At 36.5% G+C, this 12,061-nt stretch overlaps 1 protein-coding gene across 4 annotated transcripts in view; it reads left to right on the top strand.

The window, feature by feature from the left end:
* The window catches only part of AKAP11 (A-kinase anchoring protein 11), a 44,276-nt gene that overhangs the window by 17,833 nt on the left and 14,382 nt on the right, over nucleotides 1–12,061 (top strand). For 3 of the 4 annotated variants that reach the window (XM_033051283.1, XM_033051281.1, XM_033051280.1), the window contains exons 4-8: nucleotides 208–255; nucleotides 1,618–1,752; nucleotides 2,607–2,871; nucleotides 3,310–7,969; nucleotides 10,230–10,385. In XM_033051283.1, the coding sequence (XP_032907174.1) occupies nucleotides 208–255; nucleotides 1,618–1,752; nucleotides 2,607–2,871; nucleotides 3,310–7,969; nucleotides 10,230–10,385 (5,264 nt within the window). The remainder of the gene's footprint in view (nucleotides 1–207; nucleotides 256–1,617; nucleotides 1,753–2,606; nucleotides 2,872–3,309; nucleotides 7,970–10,229; nucleotides 10,386–12,061) is intronic. The other variant, XM_033051282.1, reaches the window with a different exon arrangement.

Here is a 12,061-nt window from a genome sequence, read left to right as displayed (position 1 = left end):
CCTGACCTTTTTCAAGTCAAATAGTGTAGCATTACCATTCTTTTTGTATGTGTGCTACTGATTGAGCAAGCTGTTCTGCCCTAAGGTATGGTTTCTGTCACAGTAGAATGAAGCTTTAAGTCTGCTGAATTTTTAACTCTTAAATATCTGCATAAAACAAGAAAAATCTTTACTGTACTTGACTGTATCCATATATTTATTTTACAGATTACATTTATAGGTTTTGCGGAAGAGATGAGTGCTGCAGGCTTGCAGGTACAGTATACATCTATCTATATTGGAAAATTTCTTCCAAGTAGCACCTGATTTTTTGAAATGGAGGAAATTTGGCATTCAAGAAATGGAATAGATGTATCTTGACTATTTAAAACCCTGAGTTTCAAATGTCATTGAAAGGTTGGAAATAATTATTTTAATATGATAATCAGTGTTTTATATATATTTACAATGTTATCTGGGTCAGCCGTTATATTAGGATGCTCTGGAACGACCTAAATGCAGTGGGGGAGGATAATTGGTTGGGGGGAGTGTTAGGGTGGGAAGGGCCTCGGTTGTGGTTTTGTGGGGGTTTTTTTGGTTTGGGTTTTGTTGTTAAAGGCTTGTGTGTATCAGTATTTTGGTTTGTTATCTTACCCTTTAGTTGAGTTATGCTTATTGAGATAGTGCAGTTGCATGTGTGAAATTAAACTTTACTGATCTGACCTCTAGCTGAGAATTACTGGTGGGGATTTAGGAGTCAGTATTATGGTTGTGCCTTAAGGTGTTTTTCTGGAGATTTAGATAAGGAAATATTATTTTAAAAGGTGGAGTGTAGCAAACAACAAGGGTTATGATGTGCCATTTTCATAAATTAAGGATTTAGTCTTCATATGCAATTTACATATCAGTATAATTCATAACATTTATGTTCACAGTATTTATGTTCACTGTCTAGATATTAGTAGAGATTGGTTGTAATCGTTTGCTGATATTTTAAAAAGTAAAACAAACTCTGAATCCATTTGTGTTCCGTATTAGATCAATGTTGCTAATATGGATAAGAACTGTTTGACTGTTTAAAGTTAGATGGAATTTAGAGAAGGTTGAACAGAACAAGTTTATGGGGATTTGCTTTGAACTATAGGGATCAGTGGTGTTTGGATGTTGGAAAAAAATCGTAAGTCTTTCATAGGCCTTTTCTGTATTAGCTAAATCTAAATGTTGTCCAAGGTCATGTTAAAGAAATACCTTGCTCAGGTTTTTTGTGATAGGGAGCTAGAAAACTGTTCCAATAAAACACACAAAGAGCAAGTAGAGATCCATTGAGAACCATCATTAGCTGAGGTCAGTGTAGTTGGGTATTTTGTAGGACGTGCAGCTGCTTTTCAGCACTTTTGAGATTCTGCTTTATGACTTTTAGGCAAGTCCAAGTATGGACTGAATTAAATCTTTTTTTTACAAGCTTTACATCACAGTTTGAGAGAGTGAGTGGGGGATAGAGTAAGAAATAGGTAAGAAAAGAAAAACTTTTCCAGAATTAGCAGCTGTTAGGATGTAGGAGAGGTATGAAATCAACCCCACTGTCATTTGCATACTATTTTTTATTTTTTATTTGTAATGTTTTTTATTTGAAATCAGGAGTTGTCAGCTGTGTCTGTAGAGCTTCCAGATGTTCTGAAATCGCTCCAGTTGCGCAAACTAAAAGAGAATGAGGCTGTATTTCTAAAAGACTTAAAGAAAACCTTGGCAAAACCTTATGTCACAAAACACCAGGTAAAATTTTTGTGTCGTCTTGCATGTCAGAAGCATTACATTTTGCCTTCTAAAGAGTTTAGTCTTATTACACCCTGTCCTGGTTTTGGTTTTGGGCAATCTTAGCTACATCAGTATTAATGTAATATTTCTGTTGTTTCATTGAAATAAACTGTGCTATATATATACAGAAAATACTTTAAAAATATTTAATTATGGTGCTGATCCCATGCTTCTGCTTTCCTATAGTCCCTTTCACTGGAAATTTGGAAAGAATATAAAATTTGTCAGCTTACCTATCTCTGCTCTACTCAAATAGCTTTGATCTTCAGCAGACTTTTTTTGTTGAGACAGGGATGCCCAAAATTAAGGGAATGTCTGGTATTCATAAAACTCAGTGATTGCTTTCCTTGAAAAAGTTATAAAGGCTGTTAATGATATGATTTCCATGATTTTTATTTCTATATTGTTCCCATTATTACCATGCTAATTATATTCTTTCCAATTACAAACATTGCATGTAAGAGTAAAAGTGGCTCAAAGAAACAGATATCCTACAAACTGAAATATTATACAGCATAAACATGCTCTGAAAATAGTGTGTTCCTGCACAAATTTTTAGCACGCATTCTTTAATGGATTCTTGGGTACATGTTATCATGATTGTGTTGTATTATTGCAATGATTTATTCAGGATATAGACATTAAAAAATTAGTAAGTCATTCTAGCTATCACTCTACACACACTATTGAATTAATTTTCTTGTATTTAAAATATTTGAAAATTATTTACTCTTCATAAAAATGAATTGAAGGAATCTCTCAAAGATTTTTTTTTCTCTTGTGTTTGTTTTCTTGTTGCTCTCTTTTTCAAGAATCGGCTTCCTGAAGTATTTTGTGTGATGAGACTGTCTCCATCATTCCCAAGGATCAAAGTTGATTATATATTTACCTTGCTAAGCAAGTATACTGCAGGCATCAGATATGCAGTGGAAATAAGCTCTTCGCAAAAGCATCAAACAGAGAAAACCCATGGTGAAGATGATGACACCAATCAGTCAGTTTCTTCAATTGAGGATGATTTTGTCACTGCTTTCGAACACTTAGATGAAGATGAACCTTCAAAGATACTAAGTGCTGGTGAGTTCTTGCACACTTGTAGAAATTGGTGTTTGAGATTTAGGCTGCTGGGATTTAACAAGAAAGTATATATAACTAAATGGCTTTTTTTTAATATTAATCATGCTTTCTGAAGGGATATAATGCAATTGAAAAATTAATTTTTTTCTCTTTTTACAACTGCTTACCAACTCATAAACCAAAGATTCAATCTCAGTGTCAGATGGATATCAAATTAAATCTTGTTCTGGTTTGTGTGCTAAAAAATACATTCATTTATCAGTTACTAGTAATAGTGTGTAAAGAAAATGAAAAATCACTTTAATCATGAAAGATGAGCTACCATTTTGCAGCAATAGTAAACCCAGACATTGCCATTAAAATCTGACCAGTTTGCTGTAGTTCTGTGTAAATTCTTGGTTTTTGAAGCAATCTCTTTACCTTTTTTTTTTTGTTCAGGTACATGCAGCTTTACTTCTCAAAACCATCGAGATGCTGCTTCACAGACCATCCCTACTCAATGTTTAGAAGCTGTTGACTCAAAGATTCTTGTGGGTTCTGCACATCGAAAATCATCTGCCAGATCTTCTACTTTGATTGATATTTTGGGACTTAAGGATCTGTCCTCAGTAAAGAATTCAGTTACAACCTCAATTTCTGATCCTTGGATACAAAGGAGTTTCTATAAGCCATATAATCCTTCTGACCAAGGTGTTCATTTTTTACGTAAAACATTGTTTTCTTCCTCTCCAGCTGAATCCTCTGAGTCAGATTGCTCCAGCCCAAGCCCCATCATCTTTTTAGATGAAGAAGGGTATCAAAAAAGCTTGAAGGCAAAACTTCAGCTGCCAAAAATTCCAGTAGTAAAAGACGGTATAGAGGATTCAGACTCAGAAGTGAGTGAATTTTTTGATAGTTTTGATCAGTTTGATGAGCTGGAGCAAGCCTTGGAAAACACTTGTAAAATTATTAGGGATCCTATCCTAGGGAATCCTGCCCAGAAAAGGAGGACTGTGCATGAAAAATTGTCTTCTGCAAGCATTGCAATGAATCCTCAGAAATTCAAGTTTGATCGTCCCACTCTTCCAGCCAACATAAAGAAACCAACTCCTCGTAAGCCAGAATCACCGTACAGCAGCATCTTTGAGGTCCCGGATTCCCCTCGCCCGGTTAAAACATCGGGGGAAGAGAATGGAGGCTTCTTCAGCCCTATTAGAACATCGGCCTTCAGCCCCCTAGGGAGCTGCGGTTCTTCTGAATGTTCGTGTCGAATTAACCTTGGTGGAGATGGGACAGGTCAAAGTCACCGTGATGCAGCTTATAACAGTTACTCAGCATATGCTGACAGTGTTTCTTGTGAAATACTGGGTTCTGTTTTTTTTTCTGAGTCCTCATCAGAACAAAGGTGTGCCGAGAATGATTCAAAGCACAAAAGGGTTGCTCTGAAAGAGAAGAAGAGGCAAGCTGCAGATCTCAAAATGAAAACTAGTAGGGAACCAGAGAAGCAAGCAAAATCTAAACATAAGTCACTAATGATAAGAGATAGCATTCAGAAATTTGCAACTGAATTGGTTGAGAAAAGTTTTGGCAGTGCATTTAAAGACCTCCAAAAAGGTGTTTCTTCGTGCACAAATGCACTTTGTCATTTGGCTGCTAGGTTGACTTCTTCAGTCTTTCAAATGGCTTTGTATGAGATTGGAAGACGTAGAGCAATCTCGCTGAAGGAGCGTGCCATTAATGGCATAGCAAACTTTTTGGTGAGCGAAGCTATAACTGGTGCTTTGAAAGAATTGCGTCAGGTAAAGAAACAAATATTTACCAACACTGTTGCACGGTTTGCAGCAGACCTTGCTGAAGAACTTGTGTTTGAAGGAATCATGGAAGTATGCCAGTTTTCATATCCATCAACACCTACTGCACAGCCCTCATCATTTGATTATGAAAACAAAGTGGTAAAATCCTATGCCCGAGATTTGTCTGAATCTGTCATTCAGGAGGCATTTATTGAACTATCTCAGGTTGATGTGACCTTCACAACACAAGCAGCCATTAGTGTTTCCATGGACAATATCAAATATGTAAGTGCAGAAAGTATGTTAGAGGCAACACAGACTTCCACAGTTTCTCCTAATTTTAATGATAGGGTAGCACTAAAGCCAATCCAAGACTCCAAGAAGGAATATACAGTACAGAAAGCTCTATTTTGTACCTCTGGTGTTGTGAGTTCAATACCTGTGCCCTTAGCTGGAAGAGCTCTTTGTCAGCAACAGGTTTCTTCTGATGCTTACAAAACAAAAGTATCCACTGTTCCAAATGCTGATGATTGTGCAAAAGTATTCAAAGACTGCACTCATCCGTTTTTCACAAGCAGAACGAGAGAGGAGGAGGTTGCTTCTTTCAGAAATATTTATCTAACTTCGGATCACAGTCAAAGTACTGAAAGCACTCCATCACTCTTTTGTAACCAGAATGATACCAAACTAACAAATAACAGATCTGGAATGAACAATAATTCAGAATTAACAAGTGGGTCTAAAGACATTAATACTTTCTCTGGAACTATGGTAGATATGATAGTAAATGAAGCTTACGAAACCATAACCTCATCTAGAGTAACAAAAGCAGTAGAAGAGTATTCAGATTTTTTAGCAAGAAAAGTAATAGGTAAAAAACCTTATGTGCAAGGAACTGGTGAAGACTCCCCTAAGAGCATGTTTGCAGATCATTTGGCCAAGTATGTCGTAAAACAATCTGTTGAAGAAAGTAAAACTGCGTTGTGCAAGACCAGTGAGAATTTAACATGTAATATGAGCTCACAGACTTGCAGAGATACCAATCGAAAAGAACAATGTGTGATAAAGAAGCAAGAGGCTGAGAAACAAAGTAATGTTTCTATAATTGTGGAACAGCACCAGCTGCCTTTGAATAATCCCTGTAAATTTCTTACTCCGACTCATTCTGGTCAGTGTGTTTTAGAATCTAAAGATTGTTGGCAGGAACAAAAAGGAAAGAAATTTTCTTCAAAATCACCTCCTCCTTGTTCCACTGTGACTTTTGCAAGGCATGTTCTAGAGGACTGTACTGACACAGGAAGCTGTTCAATCACATGCTTAAACAAGCCTTCCAAAAAAAACGATACCCAGAAACTGTCAGCAGGAGCTTTGAATTACAGGCAGACTGATTGTTTTCTGCATGCAAATAGCTTTTCTTCAGAGATGTTTGGCAGTGAAGGTACTTTGCAGATGGAAGAAAAATCAAACCTGAAACATGGAAATAACTGTTTAGTGCCTGATACACCCCCACCAACTCCTCTAGTACCATGTCAAAGTAGTTCTGAAAGGAATCTAAGAAAACTGTCCAAGAAACTCAAGGGAGAATTAGCAAAGGAATTTGCACCTGCAACACCACCTTCTACACCCTACAATCCATCCATTACTGATTCATCTGAAACTGAACACGACTCTTTGGAAAATGAGGAATTTATGCTGAAACTGATGCGGTCGCTTTCTGAAGAAGTGGAAAGTAGTGAAGATGAAGATCATTCTGGAATGCCTGTTAAGAAAGAGGAGCATTCCGCAAAAACAATTCAGTATGCAGATTGCCTAGCTAGCCAAATAATTTCAGTAGCAACTGAAATGGCTGCTTCCCATTTAGGTTGTAAACCAAATGAAAGAGAAGCTGGCAGGCTGGCTCATTTAGGGATGCAAAATAAAATATGTGGGTATACTGCATTTGTAGATATCCCAGAAGAGACATGTAATTCCTTGTGGAATTATGCAGGTGATGTGGCAGGAAAAGTCATCAACGAGGCCAAGAAAGTAGTGAAATCAAGGCACTGCAAGCTGTTGAGGTTGAAGCGGGTTAACTGCCAGGTGGATTGCTTTTATGTGAGAAGAGGCGATAAAGATGGTAGTTCAAAAGAATACTGTGGTGGTCCAGTACAGGACCAGTGGCTAGGGGAGAGAGATTCATCTGGGCTTCCTTTACCACGTGGTTCAGGCACAACAGGTTTGACCTCCAAGTACCCGAGCTGTGAAAGTGTGACTGATGAGTACGCAGATCATGTTATCCGTGTTCTGAGAAGAGAAGGAGGTAACGCTGAGCTGTTAGTGGATCAGTATGCCAGCAGACTTGCTTACAGGTCTATCAAGTCAGGCTTGCAGCAAGCTGCTAGAAAGACCAAATTCAGATACAGCAGAAAGACATTTCCTGGGCAAAGTGCACAGGTAAATGGTAAGCTGGAGCTGATCAAAGCAGGAAATGAAGATGCAGTACAGCAAGTGAAAAGCAGCATTCATCGCTGTGAAGGCCAAATGTTGGAGAGGAGTGTCTGCACACAGAGAACAGAATGTATGGAGTTGTTACATTTTTCTGAATCCCTTGCTCACAGTATCACTTGTGATGTCAGGAAGAAGCTGAAAATGTCGGGAACATGTTTGCCAAAGTCTCTAACAGATTCCTGCCTATATAAAAAGACTGAATTTGATGAAGTCACAGGGGATCTCATTAAAACAAGGTTTTCTAGAACATTTCTTCCTTTCTCCCCAGATCATAAACTCTATCATAGTACAGGTAATATAAATGAAAATGGCTACAGTGAAGGCATAATTCAAGCTATAGAACAATATGCTAGGAAAGTAGCAGATGATACTCTAGAAATGAGTTTAGAGTCAGCTGTTCTCCATGTGGCTGAAAACAGAAAAAATGGGGATAAGTTCTCATATGCTGAGAAACTGTCTCCTTTTTCTGGAACTGTCTGTAGATGCTGCAGTATGAAGGAACATCGGTACTGTACAGAAAGTCTGTCCCATCATCTACCTGCACAAGAATCCTGCATTCCAGTGAGGCGTTTTCTTCATTCTGGATTGGGTGGTGCCTGTCCAAATTCAAGAATGTTTCAGCTCGATATTCCCAAAATTCACGTTGATGTAGAACAGAGGACAGTGTTTTCTGACAAGGGGGCTACTGCGGCCATAGAGAAAGCAGAAAAGGAGCTGAGTTACACAAGTCTGACAGCTGACAGTGGTATTGGACAAGATGGAGTCAGTTTTGCTGAAAGCCTTACTACTGAAATAATGACATCAGCTATGACGAATATTGGTCAGGCAGTTACCATAAGGTAATTTTAATTTTCTCTTATTTGTTGCGTTTTTTTTACAAGAAAAAAGGATTATAAACAAGAATATGTGCTCAGAAGGAATTTTACTATATATTTTCTTAGAAAGATACACTTTCTATTCTGAATGTTTTCCTTTTGTTCTTCTGGTTATATTTAAATTACTCAGAACTAGGGAAAAAAAGCTTTATTCCATCTATGTGAGCTTGAAATGAAGGATACTATGTGTATCAGCACACATATGTTCCAGTAGGTGACTAATAAGGAATTTACTGTTTCACCTTCAAAATAGTTCCTACAGTTGTATATACTAGTCCTTTCAGGTTTTGTTGATCTATGAGCCATAACAGAATCCAGGTTTGTTCCATGTTCATACTTCCTCTTCAACATCTGATGCTCGTTAAATGAGCCATTGCTTTGTAGTATGAAGACTTCATTTTTTTTATTATGGCTCTGTTGTGATAGTGTCTATACTACTAGAAAAAAACAAAGAAAAATAACCTGTTACTTTAAGAAAAAACAACTTGCTAAACCACACTTTAGCTTATAAAACAGTAATACAATAATGAAGGAATTTACTTTGAAATCCTTATGTATTTAGCAAAGGGTAATATACTGTTTCCTTTAATAGGTCTATAAATGGGAAATATTTGCCACAGTAAATTTGTGGCTAACAACTGTTTCCTAAAACAGATTGTGCTGTGATCAGAGTGAAATCTTTTCAGGTCCAAGAGCAATCTATACCTTTTTTTTTTTTTTTTTTAATTTGTAATTTTGAAGTAATGCTTATATTTCTTCTATTTTTTTAGGGGAAATCCTCACACTGGTTTCTTTTTCTGGTGGTTAGAGGGGCATCATGATGAAAAATGATTTTTGTATGTTCAGTGGCTAAAGGCCTCAGTGGGACTGAACTAAATTTTTCAAGGTTTGATATGACACACATACATACTAACAGCATAAAAGTGCTCCTAAGTAGTATATTGCTGATCTTTGCACAGCAGGGTTGAGTCCTTACTCAGTGTGTGACAAAACAAGAAAGTCATGTGGTGATGTTTTTCTATACCTATGCTGTCAAAGATGACACTTTATAAAAAATTCCAGTTAGAATATGCCAGCAACAAAATGCAGGGTTGAAAGAGATACTATTTATTATTAAATTTGGGGCAAGGAGGCAATATTAGAATTTTACTGACAGAATTTTTAAATGTTTCTTCTATTGCCATCTAGTGTGTGATATGTATGTATATGTTCCTTGAGAAACTGCCTTGTGTGATGTAGAGAACTGGTGCTGGTGTAACTAAATAAAAATGGGGAAAGTGACCTTTTTTATTACCCTGATGGGTTCCAGTTCAGCTACATATCTGTAAAAATTTGTACTCACTGGAACAAAGTCTTAGGAATTATGTGGTTAAGGTTGACTTTTTAAATAGTGGGCGTTACTGTGGCTGCTTGCTATGTGGGAGTAGGCTGATAATTTTTCTTGGACTTCCTACTGCTTCATATATATATAGATAGATAATCACAGTGTGCACATGAATGTTAGCTAATAACTGCAAGTTCTCATTTTGTAAAGTTTTTTTGGAGTTTTTTAAATAAGGAGTTCAAACTTCTTTAATTTTTTTAAGTCTTCTAAAGATTAACTTCTATGGAGTATGGTTGCTTGATTGGTTTTTGGATAAAAAAAATTAAACTTACTTCCTGAGGGGAAAAATTCTGTACAAGTCGTGCATTCCTGCACTTTTTTGAGGGAGAAAAAAAAATCTTTTTCTGCAGAAAACTTTTTTTAAAATGGAATCCTAATATTTTAGTTACTAGTTTATACCTAAGCACTTTGCCCCCAGTAGCAGACCACTTAGCTGCTTGTACTGAGGGCATGCCAGTGAAAATATCCAGACTGTCCTAGGATGAACAAGTTCAGAAATGGTAAGTCTTCTGCTTAAAGTGTACTTTGATGCACAGTCTGCAGAGCTACAGTGCCTTCTGTGCTTCATAGCATATAATATTCCAAATGAGAGAATTCTTTGTACCACTCTGTGATTTCTAATGAAAGAATTCCAAATAGCAATCCCTGACCTAAGCCTGTCGGTGTTTCAGATTGTTGAACTATTTCTTGTGTTAGGAATAGGACACAAAGTAAGGGATTCCCCAGTTTTTCTTTTCCAATGGAATTTGATGTCTTTGGAGTGATTTTAAATTGCTGTGAATGAACTAACACAGATCAGCATGAAATGCAGTGATGTTTTTGTCTTAAATTTTTGTTTAGCTCTGTTGGAAGAGAAGGATTTCACTCTGTTGAATCTGTTGTTAGCCAGCAGATGAGTCTTAGTATTGGTGATGATAGCACTGGGAGTTGGTCCAATCTAAGTTTTGAAGATGAACATCCTGATGAGAGCAGCAGTTTTCTTCACCTAAGTGACAGGTAATTATAAAGATGTTAGTATAGTTAAACAGTTACCTTGACATCAAATAACTTGTCATCAAGTGGTATTTCTCCTAAGGTTTGGGGGTGAAGAGATTATTTTTGTCTTCAACACACAATGACTTTTTATTAAAAATGACTCTAATATTATGATTTTAGTTTTTTACAAAATGTTGTTGGCCATGAATGTTCATACTCTGTGAAATATATGGGGAGTGCATTTCATTGATGCCAGGGAATCACATCAAGTTAAACTGTACATATAAAATTTAAGTATTAGCAAAAGATATAAGCATTTTAAAAACAACCATCATGTGTAAAATACAGCTTGAGAATACAGTTTATAACTTGTGCTCTAAAATACTAAAATTAAGCCTTGAGAAAATGTTTCATATAAATTTATTTATTTTTGAAAAAAATGATAGCTTAATTTGCATGATGAGCTTTTACAGCTATTTTTGTCTTTTTTGGGACTGGAATTTATAAGCTGCTCTATCTGGCGTTGGTGGAGTATTTATGTACTGCTAACCACGGACTTTCAGGTGTGGAATACTGGAACTTACCTGTTCAGGGTAGTAGCTTTTTCCACAGAGCTTCTCACTGCACTGTCCCTGGCTGATTGACAACTAACAAAGATTAGAATGGCAGTTCTAAAATTTGCAACATCTCTGCCTGTTTCCAGGGAGAATTATACTGAGAGGTGTGGCCCAAGCTTCTATGTAAGGAATGTATGAGGAACAAATAAACTTATGTTTTTTATGATTGATATAAAAAAGTTCAACATTTCTGTTGAAGAATAGCAGAAATGGGAGAGAGATTTTTTTCTTTAGCACTTCCAGCATTGCCAAGATTAAAGAAAGTATGGAAGACATGCTTGCTTAAATTATACTCAAATAGGTTATTTGGTACCAATGTGGAACTACTCAGTTAAATGTCTGCAGCATTTTTCATGTTTTGCTTAACTAAATAATTTAATCAAATCACTACTATAATTTGTCACTCATACACCTTAATCATTTTGTAAAAGAATACATTAACTTAGAGTTATTTTAGTAAAACATAATTTCTTGAACAAGTGAAAATGATGATGAAAGTCTGAGTATAAGGAAGAATATTCGCTATATTGGCACAAATACACCATAAAATATAAAATAGTTAATAATGGGAAAAAGTATAAAAAATTTCTGGACCAGTAGTACCTATGTTGTATTTGTTACTTGTTTATCATTTCCAAAACAGATGTAACTGAAAAGAAGATAATTTATATAACTTGGAAAAAATAATTAGTGGCTCATTAGAGGAGGAATGACCCAAGTTAACATGTTACTTATAGAATGGGAGACATAATTTGGATAGCAAGGTGTTGATGGAGGAAACAGGCAGGTGCAAATTGGTGAGCTGGTTTTACAGAACTAATTGTGGTTTGGTAACAGTGCGTGTGTTCATCTGTGTTACTGAGGTTTATTGCATGAAAGGAAGGATCTGGGATTTTTTGCCCTGTGTTAAAAAGATAGCCAGGGGGAGATCTGTAACAAGACCAGATTCAGGAATAATACCCTGTTGTGGTTTAACCCCAGCTGACAGCTAAGCCCCTCCCAGCCAGTCTTGCCAAGGTGGGATGCGGGTGAGAATTGGAAGAGTGTAAGTGAGAACACTCATGGATTGAGATAAAGGTG

The sequence above is a fragment of the Catharus ustulatus genome, chromosome 2, assembly GCF_009819885.2.
Source record: "Catharus ustulatus isolate bCatUst1 chromosome 2, bCatUst1.pri.v2, whole genome shotgun sequence".
Classification (NCBI taxonomy): domain Eukaryota; kingdom Metazoa; phylum Chordata; class Aves; order Passeriformes; family Turdidae; genus Catharus; species Catharus ustulatus.
The sequence above is the reverse complement of the archived record's forward strand: the minus strand, read 5'-3'. Positions and strand labels throughout refer to the sequence as shown.